General features: G+C 39.2%; 1 protein-coding gene across 4 annotated transcripts in view; it reads right to left on the bottom strand.

Annotated features, from left to right (window-relative positions):
* BCKDHB (branched chain keto acid dehydrogenase E1 subunit beta) overlaps positions 1-10,786 on the bottom strand; it is a 205,007-nt gene extending 194,221 nt beyond the window's left edge. For 2 of the 4 annotated variants that reach the window (XR_006717361.1, XR_006717360.1), the window contains exon 1: positions 10,509-10,763. Coding sequence is in view for 2 of the 4 variants with exons in the window: in XM_045498874.1 (XP_045354830.1) it covers positions 10,509-10,704 (196 nt within the window). In the remaining 2 variants the exon portion in view is untranslated. Of the gene's footprint in view, positions 1-10,508 lie in introns of all 4 variants that reach the window. The other 2 variants (XM_045498874.1, XM_045498875.1) reach the window with 2 other exon arrangements.
* Positions 10,787-23,100: the final 12,314 nt, after the last annotated feature.

Raw genomic sequence — 23,100 nt, 5'->3', positions numbered from 1 at the left:
GAAAGTACAGTACTGTTATGCCATCTACACCAAAGGACACATAAGCAAACCACATGTCTGTGATAACTTCAAAATTTATTTTTCTTCAGGCTAAGGCTATATCATTTAAATAGATGCTTGCCTTAAATCCTTCTCCATTCTATAAAAACTCTTTAATAGTGTTTATTGGTACCCAGCATCAGATGATAATGGTTTAGGGCAAACTTTTTTTCTGACTGCCATGATATTCCCATTCCTTCTCCCATTTCATACATTTCCTAAAGGCAGATTTTTTTTTTTTTTGTCTACTATGATTTTCATAGCTAAGGAGCTAAGGAGGATAAAAATGCCTAAACACCTAAGGTGATATTTATTTCAAGTATGCTGACCATCTGAATTAATCCTGAATGCCTCCGAGACATCTTATTTCATCGCTATTCAACAAGTTTTAGTTACAAAGAAAGCAAAGACTTTAACAATAAAAAAACATACCAAGTAAATCTGGAAAGTATTGCTTAATTACCACCAAGAATTGACTCATCTTGTATGAAAACAATGTAAAGAGTATTTAAAGGTTTTATTTCCATGTAAGCACAAAAACTTCTACTCTTGAATATTTTTCAAATAGATTCAAAATTTTAGGGGGTTGGATTAACTGCTATTCTACCAGATGTTTTTAAAAGATTTAAATAATTTTAATATAGTAACATCTACTCCCAATTATTTTTAAAGTGGCAGTATGGTCTGTGAATGGGTCAGGAAGAAATCACAAATTATTCACAGGTAACATCATTTTAAATATTTATTTCCCTTAGAATTACTTATTCTCCAACAGGTTACATTAAAGACCATGGTAAGACATGCCTATGGTTCCTCATGACAAAGTATGTGCCTGTAGCACATGTAACTATGAGCACTTAAAAATTATTCAACACTGCTGCCCAATCATGCAATTACCAATATTAATAAAAAGCTGCTAAACCAGACTGACATCTCTTCTTTCCCAGATAAAAAATTATAACAAAACAAAAATATACATAGCAGTTCAACTTCCCTAGTCAAGGATACAAGCTAATGGGCACCCATTGGTAAGACACAGCTTTATGGCTAGAAGTGAGCTACTCACTCAAAATTATCCTAAGTAGAGCATGTGAAAAAATAGGCCATCACCACTGCTGCAAAGATAAAGTGGCAGGTAATGCAGGGTCAGAACACAATAGGAACACAATACAACATGAGCCGTAAGAGGTCAGGGATTCCTATCTGTTTTTGATCAGAGGTATATGCTTAGTGCTCATAACAATGTCTGACATGTAGCAGGTGCTCAATAAATATTTGTGGAATGACCGCACAAATGAACATATGAGGCTGGTTCAATAAAGATAAAATCTACAAAGCATATTGCTAATGGACTGCTTAAAGAGAAAGAAATACAGTTGGATAAAACATCTACCAGTGTTACAATTCAAAGTCAGACTGCAGGAGCAGGGGAATGAGGCAGAAGTGATACTGCTATGGCATCTTCAGTTATTCTGAGTAACTACTCAGTATGCAGTAGCATTGAAGACAGAAGCCTTCCACACAGCTAGAGCATGTAAGACAAAAATGGCAAATGAGTGCCCGAGGAGCAGTCTCTAGAAATAAATCAGGTCAACAGCAGGGCATGTTTAACAGTAAGTATGTTTGTAGCTAGATCCTGAACAAATAAAAATACACAGCTATGGGGGCACCTGGGTGGCTCAATCGGTTAAGCATCTGACTCTTGATTTCAGCTCAGGTCATCGTGGTTGGTGGGACTGAGCCCCCGTTGGGCTCTGCACTGTAAGCACAGAGCCTGCTTGGGATTCTCTCTCCCTCTCTCTCTGTCCCTCCCCACCCCCCCTCCGACTCATGTACACTCACTCACTCTCTCTCTCTCTCTCTCTCAGAATAAACATTTTAAAAAAATACACAGCTATGATAGGGAAAGTTAGGGTCTACTTTCAGAAACCAAAGTTTCTGCCAGCACATTCAGCACTGGCCCTCCTCGGAGCTGCCTAGTCCTTGATGTGTATTACAGCATTTTCATGTCATATTCCTTAGAAACCTCAGCATTTAGTGCCTAACACAAACACGACCATCAGTATATGCTTGTTGAAGCATGATGGATGATTTTAGTGGCATAATCTGGCATTAACCACACTGTAAAATGGAAAGATGCCTAAGAAACTACCTATTTTCATCCAACAGAACTTCTTCCATCCCTCCAGATGCCTGTTCTTCAGGAATCCCTTTCTATGTGCCAGAAATGTACCTCTAACCCACTCTAATCCCTACTATGGGGTTTCCCAAACTCTAACCCATAAAGTAAGTTTCATGGAACATTCAAATATGAGAGACAGGACCTTTTATATTAAAATATAAATGAAGGATCTATAAGCACAAATGCCTTTTTAAGATGCTAGTAAAGGGGGAGGGGGCTGCCACCGAAGGCCAACATTGGGAGGACCTAAGAAAGCCTTAAAGTTGAAGAAACTATGGCTAGGAGCCCTGGGTCCCCATCTCAGGGCACCTGGTAACTCATGTCATGGTATAACAAACTACAGTTGTTTCCCTCCCTTTAGCTGGACACTTCTCTCCTCAGTCTCTAAATGCTTTTTAAACTCTTCTGTATGCTGGTCACTCGCAAATGAGTATCTCTAATCCAGACTCCTCCTCTGAATTCCTGATTTATATCCAACCATCACCAATTCCCCACTCGGGTGTCAGGCTTTTCTAACTCAGTAAGCACACAACCGAAGGCTTGATGTCTGCTCCCAAAACCAGTCTTCTGCATCTCAGCAAACAGCACTATCCTCCACCCAAGCATCCAGGCCAGAAATTGAGGAAGTATCCTTGAATGTCTTCCTTTTATTCATTCCTTATATTCAATCCATCCAATCCAGCTTCCAAATATACTACTTCCAACATATAGCTTAAAGTCTAGTACTACCAACCATGTCCTAATTCCAGAACTCACCATGTCTTTCCTGTTTCTGAAAAACATCTCCTAACGGCCTTAGTCAGCGCTGGCCTCTGTAACAAAATACCACACAGATTGAGTGGCTTAAACGACAGAAACTTATCTCTCACTGTTTGGGGGGTTGCCAAATCCAAAATCAAGGTGAGTTCCTGATGAAAACCCTCTTTCTAGTTTGCAGAAGGCCATCTTCTTGCTGTATCCTCACAAGGTAGAGAGATAATCTCTCTTGTGTCTTTTCTTATAAGGGTTCTAATCCCATTAACGAAGCCTCCACCCTCATGACCTAATTACTTCCCAAGGACCCCATCTCCAAATACAATCACACTGGGGATTAGGGCTTCAACATAGTAATGGGGAAATGATATATTCAGACCAGAGTACCACCTCCTCACTTCTACTCCTTCATCCCTCATTCATCAAAGAGCTGCTATAAGAAGTCCTAAAAAGCAATGCATGTCATATGTTACTGCTCTGCTCAAAATTCTTCCAAGTTCTCTGACTGCACGTGGAATAAAGCCCTACTCCTCATCACATCCACAAAGCCCTGCTTGATCTCATCCTTGTTCATTTCAAAAGCCCTATTTTGCACTACTGTCCCCAAGGCTCACCACCTGAGTCTTCTCTCAGCTCCACCACAGCAAGCTCCCTGCTACATCAGAACCTTCACGCATGTTGGGTCCTCTGCCTGGCACCTCCTTCACACCTCCTTGGATACTCTTTCCTGATCGCTTAGAGGCTGGTCAAATACTAACCTCTTCTTAGGGGCCTTGTTAGGTCTCTATTATTCTCTTTCCCAGCACCTGAACATGTCTTACAGGGCATTTATTGCAATTGGGATTGATTTAAGTATGCGTTTACTTGCTATTTTTCGTCCATCTCCCCCACTAGACTTAAATTCCATGAGGACAGGTCCATATCCACATTTGTGTTTTGTGCTAAGCACCTAGCACAAAGTTTGGCAGCCAGAAGAAAACTAAAATGCACAGAATGAATAAAGAAACCTACACGCATACACACAATGTCTAAAATCAGGGGCAGGGAGAGGCCCAGATGTGTTCTTGGGGAGCAACACAGAGCAATGAAGGCAGCACACACACTGGCATAATCATGCAGGCCTGGCCTGGAATCTGTGAGGCCACTGGGAAAGTTACTTAACCACTGACACTCCATTGCCTACTCCATAAAACAGGAATAATATCTAATGTCTAGGGCCAGTGTGGGAATTCAGCGAGATGATTACTATCAAAGGTCAAATATTTAAGAGCATCTACTCTAGAATCAGGAAACCGAATCTAGCACAACCAGTACAGGCACCAATAATTACATGACTTACCTCGCTGGGTCCCCCCAGCAATGCTTTGAGGCAGAACAGATGAAGAAAAGAAAGCTTACGAAGGCTAATAAACCCGGCCAATCTTACAATGCTAAGTTGTAAAGTGGGGCTCAAATTTAGGCACGTTTGACTCAAGAACCCCAGCTCTCAGCTTCCGTGCAACAGTGCCTCCAGAAAGTTGCAATTTCCCAAATGATAGCAAAAATGGAGTACGAATGGGATGAAAAATAGAGCAGAGGAAATACAGTCAATAATACTGTAATAATGGTGTATGCTGACAGATTGTGACCTTACTTATCTGGGTGAACACTGAGTAGTGTATAGAATTACTGAATCAATGTGTTGGACACTGGAAATGAAAACAAGGTGCGGGGATGAGGTGAGAAACTAATAAGCAAGTTCCTGGACCATAAGTAAAGAAACTTGAAGGTGGGTAAATAACAGTAATAAAGGAGGACAGGAGTCTCTGTTCAAATGAGACACAAAAGATGCAACAAATTTGGGGAAAGCCAGGTTTGAGGTAGGGTTAAGAGCGGGCAAAGTGTGGTGTGAAGAAATTGTACGAATAACACAAAAGACAGTGTGGTTGAGTGCTCAGGGACATGGCCTCTTAGAGCAAACTGAGCACACTACTTAAAAATGAAGCCTGGCTTCACCTCATACAGATAGTGTCACTTGGGGAAGTTTGGGGTTTTTTTTCCAAGTTTATATTTAAATTCCAGTGAGTTAACATACAGTGTCATATTCGCTTCATGTGATTTATCACTCCCATAAAACACCCAGTGCTCATCACAACCAGTGCTCTTCTTAATACCCATCACCCAAGTGTCAAAAAGTAGAAGTTTAACCTCTTTGTATCTAAGTTTCTTCATTGTAAAATATGGTTGATAATAGGATATCTGCCACAGCACTGTTATATGAGGATTAAACGAATTGCTACATGAAAGGCACTCAGAATAGTGCTTGGTACCAGGTGACCTCTTATAAAAGTGTCTTCTGTCATCATTATTATCATTTGGTGGGGTGCCGTGGAGAAGTATGGATGAGCAATGATAAAGAATAAGGAAACACAGTAGGAAGAGAAAAAAGGAAGGACACAGTTGGGGGCAATTCTGGTAAGACTGAGAAAAGAGATATGAAGAGAATTATCTAGTCTCAAAGGTCCCAACTTTTGACATGGTTGTTTTGGAGCCAGACTAGCACTCAGACTAGCCGACCTCAGGATGCTATATTCTGTCAACACTGCCAATGCTATAGAATAAATGTTTGTGTTCCCCTCCCAAATTCATATGTTGAAACCTCATCCCCAATATAATGGTACTTGGAGGGGGGGGTTCTTTGGGTGATGAATAGGTCATGAAGGTGGAGCCCTGCTGAAAGAGATTTGTGCCCTTAGAAAGAGACCCCACAGAGCTCCCTCACTCTTTCCATTATATACAATGTCACAGTGATGAGACAGCTGACTGAGAACCAGAAAGCGGGGCCTCACCAGACATAGAATCTGTCAATGCCTTGACCTTGGACTTCCCAGCCTCTAGAACTGTGAAAAATAAATTACTGTTGTTTACAAGCCACCAGCCTATGGTATTTTGTTACAGCAGCCCAAAAGGACTAAGACATCCAATCAACATATCCAAACCTAAGTCATCCTCTCTTCAAAACCACTCTCCTCTCCCCCAGTATCCCTCATTTGTTTGAGTGATACCACTACTCTACCATCCTTTCAGCCTCCCGGGCTAGAAATGGCAAAGTCATCTTTGATACCCCTTTCTCTTAGCCCCCACGGGCAAAACAGCACCAAATGCAGCCAATTCCTTCGAAAACACAACTATTCCCATTGGCACTCCCCAAGTTTAAACAATTACATACTCTCTCATGGACAGTACAACATCCCTCTAACTGATCTCTGCCTCCTTACTTTCCTAATCAAATCTATAAACTCTCCCAAGAATCTCATTCAAGCACACGTCAAGTCACTCTCTTGCCTATAAACAATCAACGGCCCTCCACAGCCCACAGAATAAAATCCGAACCTGTGTGTAATGCACTCGGCACAGTGTCAGCTACATTAGCCACATTCAATCTTTTCTCCACGCCCCCCCCCCAACCTTTTTTCTGGCTTTCCAAACTTATTTCTACCCCTCCCCTTTTTCCTCTAGATAAAATCACTACTTCTCATTCCTCATAAAACCCTAGGCTTTCTAGCCTCTCTTTACTTGTGTTGTTCCCTTCTCTACAAATTCTAATACTGGAAAGAAGACCTTCATTCTCACAAAGAGGACTCTTCATTACCTTGAACAACTGCCTATCTTTCTGAGAGCTGCCTATCTCCCCAACGGTCATGGCTTTCCCTGGTCACCAGTGAACAAGCTTACCTCACCTCAGGGATTTCATCATTCTTTGTCCTTATTTCTTTCAGGAAAAGACTGTTCTACCCTGGTCTTTGTGGAGGTAGTTCCTTTGTCATTCCTCACAGTGAAGTTTAAATGTCACCTCCTCAGAGTCAACCTTGCCCATCACTCTATTTAAGCAGTCTTTATCATGTGTCAACCAAAATTTTAAAAATAAATCTATTTGCAGCATCCATGAAAGACAAAGAGTTATTATCTTCATTAATATCTTTAATATACAAAACATTAACACAAAAGTAGTGTGGGAGACTTTAAAGGTAGACATATTTGGGTTCAAATTCTGGCCCTGCCACTACTCAGACTTGGGCAGGCCACTAACATCTCTGAGCTTCAATTTTCCCATCTACAAAATGAGCATAATACTCTGTAGGTGACAAGGTTACTGTGAGGGTTATAGACTGATGTCCACCACACATGTGGAATACAGCAGTTGTTCAATAATGGTACATAGGATCAGTATTGATAGAAAAAGATTATTACGCATACAAATTTTTCAATGTGCAAAAACAAGGAACATCCAATTCATAAGAAAAAAGAAATATAGCAAACAAATATCTGGTAACTATTCCTTAATAGAAATAAAACAAATATATATTAGAACAAAATGCTGTGAGCACATAATATCCAAGCATGTGTGCACACACACAATTCTGATACCAATTCCTGTGTGTGTGTGTGTGTGTGTGTGTGTGTGTGTGTGTGTTTTAACACACAGCCAAGCAATTCTGCAACACCAGCTGAGTCTCCTACAACTCACCTCAATTCTGACACTATTGACCTGGAGCTACCATCGGATCCCACACATTAAGGGCTCAGTCCTTGTAAGACTGTGCCTACCTCCCAGTTCAGAGGCCAGCTGCAAATCCAGGTCGTCACCTGTGCTTCTGACTGGAGGTCCCAACAGCCCTCTCTTTGGGTTCAATTAATTTGCTAGAATGGCTCACAGAACTCAGAGAAATATTTTACTTACTAGATTACTTGCTTAATATAAAAGGATGTAACTCAGGAACAGCCTGGTGTAAGAGATGCATAGGGCAAGGTATGGAGCTCCCACATTCTCTGAGCATGCCACTATCCCCAATCCTCTATTCACCCAATACCTATTCACCAACCCAAAAGCTCTCTAAATCCCATCCTTTTTAGTTTCCACAGGACGCCTCATTACGTAGGCATGATTGATCCAATGCATTCAACCTCCAGAACCTCCAGAACTGAAAGTCCCAACCCTCTAATCTCACAACTGACTCCTCTAGTGACCAGCTCCCACCCTTAGATGAACAAGGAGCTTCCAAAAAAGTTACCATCAGCATAACAAGACATCTTTATTACTCTCATCAAAAGAAATTTCAAAGGTTTCAGGAGCTCTGTGCCAGGAAAAGGGGACAAAGACCAATATGTATTTCTTATTATAAATCATAGTATCACAGCACAATCATGATTTTATCATGACACCCAATATTCACCCTCCTATACACACAGATGGAAATATAAACTGATAATTTGAACTATGCATTAAAAATCCATTAAACTGTTCATATCTTTGAGTCAGAAATTTCATCCCTAGAATTTATCCTAAAGAAATAATCTCAGATACACAAAAGACACATGAAACATTTCTATCCACAAACGTTTCTATCCGCATTGTTTATAACACTGCAAAAGTGTAAAACAAAAGCATAATGGTAATTATTAAAAGTTTCCACTTAATGAGTGTTTCTTAGCAGACAAAACTGGGTTTGTGTACATTGTACAAAATCGTCTTTACTCCTCATAGCAACCTGTGAAGTAGATATTATTAGTAATTCCTTACTTACAAAGAAACTGAGGCTTATAGAGGGTAAGTGAGTAGTCCAAAGGCATAGGTAGCAGGGCCAAAACCAATCCTAGGACAATCTGATTCTAGGGCCAAGATTTCAACCACTGGACTACAGTGTTTCTACTCCACGGAACACACTGTCTTCGAAAGAAGGTTATGAAAATTATGCAATAATACAGGAAAATACCTCTGATTAAAGAATGCAGATTTTATCTGTATTAAAACTACAATTACAAAAAGAGGTTAGAGTGGAAGAGAGCCAAAGCATAAGAGACTCTTAAAAACTGAGAACAAACTGAGGGTTGATGGGGGGTGGGAGGGAGGGGAGGGTGGGTGATGGGTATTGGGGAGGGCACATTTTGGGATGAGCAATGGGTGTTGTATGGAAACTAATTTGACAATAAACTTCATATATTGGAAAAAAAAAAAAAAAACAACAACTACAATTACAGGAAAATTTAATTCTACTAAACTGAAAGGAAATACCTGAAAGGATACACACCAAAATGTTAGCAGTATTTACAAATAGTAGTGGGTGGTGAGATTACTTTTTCTTACTTTTTTCTATTGTCCAAATTAATGTAACACGTGTTTATTATTTTTATAATAAGAACAAACATATAAACATGATTATCATTTTACCTGGACTTTAGTAATTTCACAGTTGTGGAAGGGGGGTGGGGGATGAAGAAGAACTGTATTCTATTCCTTAAGTATTGGGCTAAAGTTTCTTTGCTTTGAAGACAGAATTCAAGGTTCATCTTGTTGGTGAGAAAAACTTGCTACTCACCATGGTATCTACTGTTTCACAAAAGTGTGACACCTCTTAGTAAATTATTTCTACATGCATTATAGCCCATTGTTTAGAATGGAAGCTCTAGAATCTGAATAATTAAAATCCAAAGCAGAAGCTATCACTAACTTATCTGTGTAACCTTGGACAAACTATGTCAAGACCTCAGTTAACATTACTCACTTTTAAAAGTTGTGCTAAGCATCAAATGAAACAACAAATGTAAATTTTTCAGCATAGTACCTGCCTACAGTAAGCACTCAATATATGTTCACACTTATTATTCACAAGTACAGACACCCTTCCAAAAATATCACTCTAGCATGTGAGAGGTTATCAGACAAAGAAAAGGTAAATGTTCCCAATGTTCTGATAATAAACACTAGATCTTTCAGAGATCACATAAAACTTGCAGAAGAAATGGTAAAAGTCATGCAATTGTCATACTGTGAAGAGTTTGCTAGCGCCCTTCCTACCAATGAGAGTGCTAGTGGCCTCTTCTTCCAGTCACCTTCACCAATTACCTGCTCCTTGGCTAAATAGCAGCCTAGTCCAGCACAGGCTCATTGCTAGGCTCAAATGGAAAACCTGGGTTCTTTCCCATGTCTAAGAACAACCTGTTTTAAGACCTTGGGAAAAATCAATTCAATTACTTAATCCTTCCGTTTCCTCTTCTCTGCCAAAGCAAAAAAAAAAAAAAAAAAAAAAAAAAAAAAAAAAAAGTAATAAAAGAACATTTTAAAAATAAGAAAAAAATTTTCTCTTTTAAATACCAATGCCTGTAGTTAATGGCCCAGCTCCGGACAAACAGACAACACCTAGGGCCACGGCTGAGAAAGCGAGGATGGAGAAACGAGAAAAGGAGGGGATCCCTGGGCACCATCCCTCCACCCTCGACCTCTCCAGACCGCGGCATGCCCTCTCACCCAACTCGAGGGTTCTGAGGGGCTGCCTCTCGTGGGTTGCTCAGTCACAAAAATAGAGCGAGGTGGAAACTACAATCAAACCCTATAGTGGGGAGGCTCCAGAAAGCAGGGAAGGAATTACACCAAGATGCAAGGAGATCAGCCTGCCGGCCGCCGCCGACACGAGCAGGATGGCACTCCTGGCGAGGCGCCCACAGGCCTGGGAGTCTGGGGTTGCACCAGGAGCAGACAGGGCAGCCCCTAGCTCACCATACTCCTGAGGCTCCGGGTCGGGCTGGAAAGTGAAGTGAGCCACCTGCCGCCTCTGTGCCGCATCTCCAGTGGCCGAGGCGGGCTGCAACAAGGCCCGCTGCAGCCCCGCGCCTCGCAGCCGAAGCAACCGTCCCTCTGTCCCAGCCGCACGCAGCCCCAACAGCCTCCCCGCAGTCGCCGCAAACGCCGCCATCCCCACTTGCAGCCCAGGGTTGCGAGCTACGCGGCCGCACACTGCCGGCAGGGAGGGCGGAGCACCGAGGCGACTTCTACATTGGTTGGGTCTAAGGGGCGGACCCATGAAATAGGCCAATCCGAGTTCGGAATTCGGGGGTGGGGAAGGTGACGAGAGGAGGCCACAGGCGTTTGCATGTAGTGCGCATGCGGCAGAGGGAACGGGGTGGGGTCGAGCGGGCAGGTGAGCTCCAATGAAATTGTTCCTGAAGGTGGAGTCTTCTCAAAGTCGCTGCGTGGGCTCGGGACGCGGAGGCGTGTCTGTAATGTGACTCGCCAGTCCTAGATTTGTTTTTTTCTATGTCATTTGCATTGTTACCTCCGGTAACTTTTTCATTTTAAGATTTATACTTTCTTTTAAAATGTAACCTTTTTTCTCCTCTCCTATTCTTTATCTGTATTATTTTATAAGTAAAAGATGTAAAGGGTTACTGATTGGCCTTGGTTATTGGTTTTGGGTTTCAGAAAACTGGGGGAATCACTGCTCAAAGCTTCCGCTCTTTTTTCATATCTTCCTTGAATGCTTAATAAGCATGTATACATTTTTGCTGGTTTTGTTTTTCAGGATTTAGAGGATAGTTGGAGAGATAAACTTAGATTTCAGCCTATAAATCCACTTAGTAGGAATTCAGATGCATTTTTGCCCAGGTGCAGGGAAAATGGACCTGACCGGCTTACTCTAGCTTAAAAACTTGGAGAATTCGAATGGTTAATTTACATTTCTAATCAACTTCGCAAACTTTCTTTTTAAAAATCCATACGTTTAAAAGGACACCTTCCCTGCTCATGAATGTAAAAATCACAGTAGAATATGAGACAAAAGTGAAAATGTTTCCATCAGATGAAGATGGGAGGGGGGAAGGACAAGCCCAAACAGAATTTGGAGAAGACTGGGAGAAAACGAAGAGGAAGAAAAAGGGGAAAAGAATGTTCCTCTTCCGTCATTCTTGGCCTCCCAAACTATGTTTGGTTTTACATGGGAGGCAAGAGAGCAAAGAGAAGAAATGGGGTGAGGAGAAAGGGCAGGAGATGAACCAACTGCCTGTTTTCTGATTGGAACTGAGAGACAGAAATTAAAAACTGCTAGAGAGGGGCGCCTGGGTGGCGCAGTCGGTTAAGCGTCCGACTTCAGCCAGGTCACGATCTCGCGGTCCGTGAGTTCGAGCCCCGCGTCAGGCTCTGGGCTGATGGCTCAGAGCCTGGAGCCTGTTTCCGATTCTGTGTCTCCCTCTCTCTGCCCCTCCCCCGTTCATGCTCTGTCTCTCTCTGTCCCAAAAATAAATAAACGTTGAAAAAAAAAAAAAAAAAAAAAACTGCTAGAGGGAACCAGAATTATATCCATTATTCCTAACTCCTACACCAAGCTCAAAAATGCAACCTTCGGGGGATTTTTATTCTTGGGTTTTGTTACCATTTACTTCCGTTTGATGGTGTGGGTGCTGTATTGTTTTTCATTTTTATGTGTGTGATATTTTTTATTATTTTTTAACAGAGGAGAAGCAGAAAAAATTAAATTACATTGCCATAGCTACATTTTCATTTAAAAAAGAAGAGAACAAAGAGCAAAGATAAAAATGAATCAAACTTTATTTTCTGTCTGCTAATAGTCTGGGGAGCAGGGGTACTGAGATGATTTCCGCCTGGGAGAAACAGAAAAATAATAAAAGGACTAGTGAGAATGTATTGAGATTTTGCTATGTGCCGGCCAAAGATGAGCTGCCATTGAGACAAATACATTCAATATATAATCTTGCCTGTAAGGATGTCCTAGTTGATAGGGAAAGGGGACAAATTACATGACAACTACAATCTGATAGGGGGTCTAGAACAGTGTGGACAAAGTGAAACATTCAAAGAGCAATAACCTCTGTTTTTAGAAATCAAAAATGCTTCTAGAAGTAATGCTCAGCTTTTAGCTTAGCTAAAAGACGAGTAGAAATTACCAAACTAGGGAGGAAAAGGTATTCTAGACAAAGAAAAAAAAAATGCAAAAACTAACAGGGCCAGAAGGAACAGAGTGGATTCAATAAAGAGAAAACAGTTTGGTAGCTACTAGACTTGGGGTATAAAGATTAACAGCAGTAGGAAAAATAAATTGGAGGGATATTTTCAAGGTCTTCATATGCTGGTCTAAGAAGGATGGACTTAACAACTACATATAGTCAGGAACAACAAAGAGAACACCCAAAAGATTTGTCCGCCAAGCAAAAAATAATTTTCTTAAATTTATCCATCCCCACCACACCATCTGCCTAGTAACCATGGAAATATCTTTGTTCCTATAGTGGGACCCACCCTGGCCAGGTTTCATTGATATTAAGTTGGAAAACTGTCATTTTATGGGAATTTTGGAAGGTTATTTTGGAAAGACAAGGTATCTTTAAATACCACTAGGAGATGCAAAAATTTAAAGTTTTCAGAAATCTGGTGGACCAGAAAAGGTGAAAAATATGACTACCTGTGAGTTCCTGACGCTTTTTGTTCCTGAGGCCTATGTACTTTCAGGTCCTGGGTTTCCATGAGACTATGAGATGCCATGATACCCTTAAAATAGATTCTGCTCTATAATATTTACTTCTAATTATGTTTCTGGAGCCTTAACTTCCCTGAACACCTACAGAACCCATGACTCCGGAGGGAACACAAGGAGAAGTTGCTCATCATTCTTCAGAATGACTCTTGGCTTATTCTTTGTCACTGAGCTTCACTACCTATACAGGTCTGTGCCTGTTTAAATTCAGCTTGCTTTTGGAAACTCTTCATGTGTAGCAACATAATATTTGTAGTATTATATCCTTATGTCCTGGGCCCTGTTCCCACTCAAACTTGACTAGAGGCATCAGGGACACAAGTAGCCAAGGGCTCAAATCCTTGCATTAGAAATTTAAAGTAGATTGTAATGTTGATGGCAGAAACAATAATTTGAGAGAAGAGTTTGAGTTTTAAAGACTGGTTTCTGAGTGTTAAACTTAGAGAACCTGAATGACTTAGGGCACAAAATTCATGATCTAAACAAAATATTATAAAAAGCATGCTAATTTAAGAGCCAGTTTTTCCCACCTTCCATGGAGGCAGACCCATAGAACACAAAAGAACTGTAGGTGTATTTCTTTGTAGATAGACCTAGGAGTACCACAGAGTCCCCAAACTCCCCACCATGGGATGGCATTTGGAACAGCAGAATGCTTTTTTTGTATGGCCAAGAGAGATGCAGGTATGGCATCAAGGTCCAGAGAACTTAAGAAGGCCCAGCAGTCAGAATGATAAGGGATTTGTATCCAGAATATGCTTTTTAAAAATTCTTAAGCTTAATAATAAAAAGATAAGTTACCTAATTAAAAAATAAACAAATAACTCATCCATTGGTAGTGGGAATGCAAAATGGCACAGTCACTTTGGAAGACAGTTTGAAGGTTTCTTATGAAACTAAGCATACTGTAGCCATACAATCCAGCAATCATGCTTCTTGGTATTTACCCAAAGGAGATGAAAATGTATACCTATACAAAAAACTGCCCACAAGTATTTATTGCAGCTTTATTCATGATTGCCAAAATTTGAAAGGAACCAAGATCTCTGTCATTACATGGATAAACAATCGGGTTAGATAAATAAACTGTGGTATATCCAGACAATGTAATCGATTTGGCACTAAAAAGAAATGAGCTGTTGAGTCATGAAAAGTCATAAAGGAACCTTAAATGCATAGTCCTAAGTGAAAGAAGCCAGTCACATAGTATACAATTCCATTTATATGAAATGTCCAGCATAGCCAAATCAGTGGAAACAGAAAGTAGATAAGTGGTTTCCAGGGGCTAGGGAAAGGGAGTAGGGTGAGGAGTGGTTGCTATTAGGTATGGAGTTTTTTTTTGAGGTAATGAAAATATTCTAAAATTATATAATGGTGATGGTTGCACAACTTTGTGAATGTACTAAAAACCAGTGAAATGTACACTAAAATAGTGAATTTAGTAACAATATGTCTCAGCAAAACTATTGTTTCAAAATCAAGTTGTAGGAAAAAATGTTAGTTATATTTGTACAGCTAAGTAGCTTAGGAGATTCATTCCCCTGCAGCATGTATTTGACAACATGTGTGTGAGTTCATAGACTGTTTGAAATTGGTTTCAATTCAGGGCTGGAAATACTTAGATGGAAGAGCTCTAGCATTTGCTTGCTTTGCTGATTACCATGTGGAATAATGCTGTCAGTATCATTCTGAAAAGAAAATTCAAAATATAGTCAAAGCCAATGTGTTTGTTTCCTAGGGCTGCTGTAACAAAGTACCACAAACTGGGTACAGAAAGTCATTGTCCCACAGTTCTGGAGCTAGAAGTACAAGATGAAGGGGTTGGCAGACTCATACTCCCTCTGAAAGCTGTAGGGCAATCCTTCCTTGTCTCTTCCTAGCTTCTGGTGTTTTACCGACAGTCTCTGGTGTTCCTTGACTTGCATAACTCAATCTCGTCTTCGTCCTCACAAGATGTTCTCACTCACTGTTCTACCTTTCTTGTCTCTGGTATCTTCACAGGGCCATCTTGTAAGGACACATCCAGTTCTATTGGATCATGAGCCCACCCTACTCCAGTATGATCTCATCTTAACTAATTATGTCTCCAACACCTCGATTTCCAAATAAGGTCGTGTTCTGAGGTACTAGGTACTGGAGGCTAGGTTCAACATATCTTTTGGGGGATGGGTACAGTTCATCCATAACAGCCAGAGATTTTGTGGTAGAAACGAAGCTGAATAGATGCTTTTGATGAACTTTCTGGAGATGCCTGCATTATTAAAGAGTTTTTGTACATTGTTTAATATATTTCTTCCAATACAGAATTCTGTGATTTGGAGTAGAGTTAAAGAAACTAGAGATATTTGGTCTACATAAGATGTTTTTTCTACATGAGACTTTTAAAGTGATGTATTAATTCTCCTTAAATGTTTGGTGGCTCCCTGGTAGAAAAAGGACTAAATTTGTTGTTTGGTCCCAGAGAGAAGAACAAGAAACAGAAGAAATAAATGCCGTCTCTGTATAAAGAACTTCTTGTTAAATAGATTCTCTTTGGGTGTAATGAATTCTCTATCATTAGAGATAGGCAGGCACAGGCTGGATGAACACTATGGGAGGAGCCTCTTCAGAGGCCTTCTGCTTCATTTAGGTGTTGTTTACGGTCTTTCTAATTTTAAGAATCTGATTCTACTATTCACTAGTGTGCATTGAAAGCCTTGCATGTGCCAGGTACTGTGTTTTAAGGAACATTATTTTAAGCCAACCAATGGATCTAAGCTTACTATACCATCCAGCATATGAATTATCCCTTTTTCTGCTCTTCTCAAGCATCCAGACAACTTCTCTCTGACTTCTCATCTCCGGCAGGGGCTTGAGATACACTTGGGATCAACCTTTCAGGAACCTGAACTATCTACCTGGATAGAAATCTTGTGAGTAGACACCAGAGAAAGGACATCTTTCAAAGTGAATTTATCTGGCATTTGTGCTTAGCCTGGTGGAAGGATTTAGATACAAATGATGACTCAGAAAACTCCTCCAAATATTGATATCTGCATGCATATGTAAGAGGCAGAGCCATTTATCCATAAACAGAAATACGTGCCACCTTGATTTTTTAATGTTTATTCATTTATTTTGGGGGGGGGGGGAGATAAAGGGCAAGCAGGGGAGGGGCAGAGAGGGAGACAGAGAATCCCAAACAGACTCCACCCTGTCAGTACACAGCCTAATGCAGGGCTCAAACTCACGAACTGTGAGATCATGAGCTGAGCTGAAATCAAGAGTTGGACACTTAACCAACTGAACCACCCAGGCAATTTTTTTTAACTCCCCGCATAATTTGCATTGCCATAATTTGTATACCTGCCAGTATTGCCAGGTTTCTAAAAGCCTGCCTGAAGTTATGGCTTACATAATCATGAGTACTGGGACCAAAAGAAATTTTTGACACCCACACTTAATGTTGCCTCAATTTTTGTTGTTGATGTAACTTTTACCCATTTATCTCTACTCCAGGCCTAATGAATAAGAATTTCCCAGTATGAGGTTCAGGTCATGATTTCGCAGTTCATGGGACGGAGTTCTCGGTTGGCCTCTGTGCTTGGGTTTCTCTCTCCCTGTCTCTCTGCCCCTCCCCCACTTGTGCACGCGCACTCTCTCTCTCTCTCTCTCTCAATACATACATACATACATACTTTAAAAAATTATGTGTTTGTTTTAATAGCACACGACTTCTAAGCACAAGCCAACTACTTTACATGGTGTTTAGCTACTCTAACCTATTCTAACTCTTCAGGGAGATTCTTAGTTATATACGTGGTGAAAGACCGTACATTTGTCCCCAGCATGATGCATAACTGTGACCATAGGTTACTATCATAGATTTACATGATCTTCAACCATAATTTTTGCTAGTCACAATTTTTTCCTAAGACATATTAGATTTTGGGATATAAACACCCAGTAATGATGCAGCTCTCTTCTGTTGAGGCAATATGAAAATCTCTACATGCATATTTCAATCCTTTAAAACAACTTGATGAACAAGGTTTTACAATCCTCATCTTACAGATGAGAAAACAAGCCCAGTGGGACTAATTGGCTAACCCCAGTTAAAACAGCATAAAGCATTCTAATCTCTGTTTTTCAGATTTCAAGACCTGTACCTTTATGTTGTGTTTCTCAAATGTATTTTGCAGAATAATCTCTGAGCAATTTGTTCACATTTCAGATTTCCTGAACCCCACACTGAGAAATTCTTACTCGTTAGGCCTGGAGTAGAGTATCTGCATTCTTAATAAGCTTTCCCTACCTGGTGTCTTTGATAAGGTTGGTCCACATATCGTATAGACAAACCCTATAAATCCCATACAGCCTTGCTATACACTATATTCCCTGTCTAGAGAAGAACAGCCACCATCTTACCCCCAGTTAGGGTTATTTAGTTACAAACTACTGGAATTACCTGTGGCTAATTTACGCAGAACTATAATTACTTTATAAGATATGGGATGGCTCACGAAAACTGAGGAAACAAACAGCTCAGAAAGAGCTGACACCAGTGCAGACCCAGAGATCCAGGTAACAGAAGGTAATTTAGAGACTTACAAAGATATTAAAACCTCTAGCTTGAATTGACTCACCTGTCTTTGATTCTGTTCAAGATTTAGTTCCTCAGGGAGAGCATCTGGTTAGCCCAGATTAGTTCATTGCTACCCCATGACTAAAGAGAGGGTATTTTGTTGACCAATACTATATACAAAGTAAAAAAGATTACCCAAACATAACTCAAGAAGCTGCTACCAAGCAAATGGGGAATTGGTACTTAGAAGCCAAAAGAACACCTAATGACCATATAGTCATCCTGCCTGGGAAGTGCCTGTGTGGTCCCTCCAGTGAAGAAAATTTCACCAGAAAAGTCCTCCTTCTGGATTCCTCACTATGAAACATAGTTCATTACTGGAAGGTTATCACTAAAAGAGTACTTTAAAATGCTTCTGAATTTCTGCAGAATAATTTTGGCTTCATAAATCTGAATCCTTGTACACGTTTTCCTAAAAAAGAAAGAGAGTAAAAGGGAAAGCAAGGGAAATTAAACACACAAAACTTAATCTACAGAATAGTTAGAACATAAGAACACACAGAAGTCTGCAAAGTCCAAATTCATGTGTGAGTGAGAAATTTAAAAACTTGTCATTGGCTCACAGAGGTGGGAGAAGTTTAGGAAAAGCTTTGTTTAGAGCAAGAAAATAATGTGAATAATCCGGTATCTATTGAATAAATTAAATTCATACTTTAAAACATTCCACCAGAGAAAACTCCAGGCTCAAATGGCTTCACTGAGGAACTTAGTCAAACATTTAAGGAAGAAATATTACCAATTCCATTTAAAAAGTCCAAGATATAGAACATAAGGTAACACTTTCCTACTCATTCTATGATGACAGCATTACCCTAATATTAAAATCAGAGAAAGACACTATAAAGAAAGAAAACTAAAACCAAATATTCTTTGTGGACATAGACCCAAAAATCCTCAACAAAATCCTGTCAAGTATAATAAAGCAATATATACAAAAAGATAATACATCATGACCAAATGGAGTCAAACATGGGAATGCAAGGTTGGTTTAACATTTAAAAATCAGTCAGTACAATTGACCACACCAAGAGACTCAAAAAAAAAAAAAAAAGTGTTCATTTCAATAGAGGCAGAAAAAGCATAGACAATCAAAAGGCTGGGATTGTCAAACTAGATAAAAAACAAAAACCCAGCTAAGTGCTGTCCATATAATGACACACTTTACATTCATAAACATGAAAATAAAAGGAAAGAAAAGATATATCATGCAAACAACAACCACAAGAAAGGCAGAGCATCTGTACTAATATCAGATAAAATAAATTTTAAAACAAAATTACTAAGGATAAATAGGGGCACTTCATAATGATAAGAGCATCAATCCATCAGGAAGATAAAACAATTATAAACATATATGCAATATAAACACAACACCAAAACACACAAAGCAAAAGTTAATGTAAATGAAGGGGAGAAATAGACAATTCAACAATAACAACGACTTCATACTCTGCTTTCAGTAATGGAAAGAACAACTAGGCAGAAAATTAGAAAAGAAATAGATGACTGACTGAGCATGCGACTCTTAATCTTGGGGTTGTGAATTCAAATCCCATGTTGGGGGTAGAGATTACTTATAAAAAGAGAGAGAGAGAGAGAAAAGAATCAAATTACTAGAATCAGAAATGAAATAAAGGAAACGATGCCAAGTAGAAGGAATGCCAAGGATTTAAAAATGGTTAATAGTTGTATGAATATAAAAGTTACCTTTCTGGGGCACCTGGGTGGCTCAGTCAGTTAAGCCTCTGATTCTTGGTTTCAGCTCAGGTCACAGTTTTATGGGTTCGAGCCCCACATCAGGCTCTGCACTGGCAGTGTGGAGCCTGCTTGCAGTTTTCTCTCTCTCTCTCTCTCTCTCTCTCTCTCTCTCCTCCTCCTCCTCCTCTTCTTCCTCCTCCTCCTCCTCAATTTGTGCTGTCTCTTTCTCCCTCAAAATAAAAATAAAAGTTAAAAAATAGTTATCGTTTCCATTTCTTAACTCCATCAAAATGCAAATGTTTGTTTAAAATAAAAAATTATAACATTGTACTGTAAGGTTTATGATGTATTCAGGTATAAAATACGTGACAATAGCATAAAGAATGGGAGAATAAATGGAATTACACTGTTCAAATTTCTTACAGTGTGTATGAAATGATCTGATACTAAGTCTAAGTAGACACTGATACGTAAAGTCTTTAATCAATTTTGAGTTGATTTTTGTGTATGATGTAAAATAATGGTTCAGCTTCGTTCTTTTGCATTTGGCTGTCCAGTTTTCTCCATGCTATTTCTTAAACAGACTATCTCTTCCCTGGTGTATATTCATGGCTCCTTTGTTGTAAATTAATTGACCATAAATGCATGGTCATTTTTGAAATCTCTGCTTTGTTACATTGATCTATGTATATGTTTTATGCCAATACCATACTGTTTTGATTAACAGTAATATATAAAGAGTGAGTATTGCAATCCCTAGAGCAACCACTAAAAAAGCTTTCAAAGAAGTATAGCCAAGAAGTTAACAAAGGAATTAAAATGAAATAAATATTTAGTTAACCCCAAAGCAAGAAAACCTAATAAAAGATTATTGATATGGTTGTCATATTAAAATCATCATTATCATCTTGTAAAAGAAAAATGACTACATAAATAGAGTACAGCACACTCTATAGACTATAGAATATATAGTATAGAATAAATTAATTATTATATACTACTAAGGCAGTGAAAGAAGAAATAGGTTTAAATACCAGTCCTTCTATCTCTGGCTGTATGGCCTTGGGTATATCAATCTCTCTGAGTCTCACAAGGAGAACATTAAAACTGACCTAGAGGGATGCCATGTTGATAAAATCACAGAACACATACAAGAGGCTGATACATAGCAGTCGTTCAATAAATATTTGTTGAATCAATTAGCTAATTAACATATAAAAAAGGTTTAATACAGGGCCTGGCCCAGAAAAATATCCAATAAATATTAGCTATGATTATTTTCATTAACAACTCACAATTATGGGTTGTAGTAACTTGGTCAAGGCACCAGGTGGCATGAGATAATAAAAATTATTGCCACTTGATAATACTCTTCAGAATACAATTGTATAATGATTTGCATATTACATATGTTCATAAAAGGTTGAGATTCAAATTTGCTAAGTCAACATATAAATTTCAAAATGTCTGTATTAATTCATCTTCTAGTAGCAATTTCATGTCAGTATTTCAGTGTATCTGCCTTTGCTTCTGTCAGGTAATGATAGCTCAAGCCCCAAATATTACACACATTTTATTTTATCCTCAACTCACCTAGGAGGTAGGTACTAACTCTAGTTTGTAGATGAGAAAACTGAAGCTTAGGGAAAAAATGGGATGCAAACCAAGCCTTGACAGAAATGTCTTTAAAAATTAGGTTACATCAAGGGGCGCCCAGGTGGCTCAGTCAGTTAAGCAACCGACTTCAGCTCAGGTCATGATCTCGCAATTTGTGTATTGGAGTCCCGCATAGTGCTCTGTGCTGGCAGCTCGGAGCCTAGAGCCTGCTTCGGATTCTGTGTCTCCCTCTCCTCCTCGTGCTCTGTCTCTCTCTCTCAAAAACAAATAAACGTTAAAAAAAATTTAAACAAATTGTTACATCCACTCTCATCGTCCTTAATTCCTCTAAAGAAGAATGAATAAAGATATAACTAAAGTAACTCTTTTCCAGGAAAATAAAAGAAGCAATCTCCATGTTTATTATGCTTTACAAGCTTGCATGTGGATGCACAACATTGAATTTAACATAGTATAAAGAATTTTTAAGTGAAAGCTTATTAATAATGCAAAATATTTATATAATATTCCTATCCAAGAGTGTTAAGTGTAAGTGCTTTACATGTATTTTCCCTGACCTTCATGGAAATTCTGTTAGTTAATGACAATTCTTATCATTCTCCAATGAATACACTCAGAGGCTCAGAGAGTTAATTCACTTCCATATGGATATACATCTACAAGTGAGATACTTTGGATTCAAACCCAGGTAAGCTTGAACCCAATGCCTGACCTTTTCCCATGCTGTCCATGATGATTGTCAGATGCAGTTCAAACTACCTACAGCAGAATGAAATTGGCAAAGATACAGCCAGACAGATCAATGGACAGAAAGGTAAGTTTGGAAAAGTACCAAGTATATATAAGAGATGATATATGATACAGGTGTTATTTCATATGAGTGAGAAAAAATGGGTTTTCCAACAAATAATATTTTCAGCAAATTAATTAAACAATATTTTGACATGAAAATTTAAACATGTCCTACCTCATGCCATATCAAAATTCCAATTGGGTTAAGATTTGTGATGTAAAAAAACAAACTATAAATATTTGCCTACATTTTATATACATACATATATATATATATATATATATATAACATATATTTGTGTTTTCTGTATTGACTTCTATTTCCTAGATACATATTTACATAACACTTGGAAAGCATAAAGAAATTAGTGAGAGATTCAATTACAAACACATAAAACTTCCACAGGGGGTGGAAAAAATCTCTTAAATATACAGCCCTGGGCCTATATCCACCTCCCTGCTACGCACGCTGCTGGCTGTTTATAGTTGACTATTTTCCCATTACCATTGTATCCTTATCTAGAAAGAGAAAGATCTCTGAATTAATAGTATTCAACACTTTACTCAGCTGTAACTGTGACCTCAAGTATGCCAAACTTTCTACAACTCAGTTCTTTTTCTTATAAAAAGAAAGTATTGACCCGGAAAATTTCCGAGGTCTTTTCCATCCCAAAGTTATGATTCCCTTTGTACAGCCTCTATTCTTTCTGTTGCAGCTTGAGGAGGGTAATAAATAACCACCCTTTCTTTTCCTGAGTTTAGAACCAACTAAAAAATAAAAACACACTAGAGACACAAATGGTGACCAGAAGAACAGCAATTTCATTGACAGTACTGAGCCTGAAAATGTGGCTTGAAATCCATGGCCACATGAATATGCTAACACTCTCCCCTCCAACACAGAATTCTATTCACCCACCAGTTGCAAAGCTGAGCTTGACCACCACAGGCCCCCATCCCCCTACTGCATGGCAGAGAAGGAAAATAAGGGAAGAAAATGTGGGATTGAGCCACACAGCTTCATTTCCCCCTTGCAACCTCATTAGAGGTAGAAGTACGAATGTGGCTGACATCCTGGTCCATGAAGTCATAAA

Source organism: Leopardus geoffroyi, chromosome B2, assembly GCF_018350155.1.
Source record: "Leopardus geoffroyi isolate Oge1 chromosome B2, O.geoffroyi_Oge1_pat1.0, whole genome shotgun sequence".
NCBI lineage: Eukaryota > Metazoa > Chordata > Mammalia > Carnivora > Felidae > Leopardus > Leopardus geoffroyi.
This window is presented reverse-complemented; position numbering and strand designations above follow the sequence as displayed.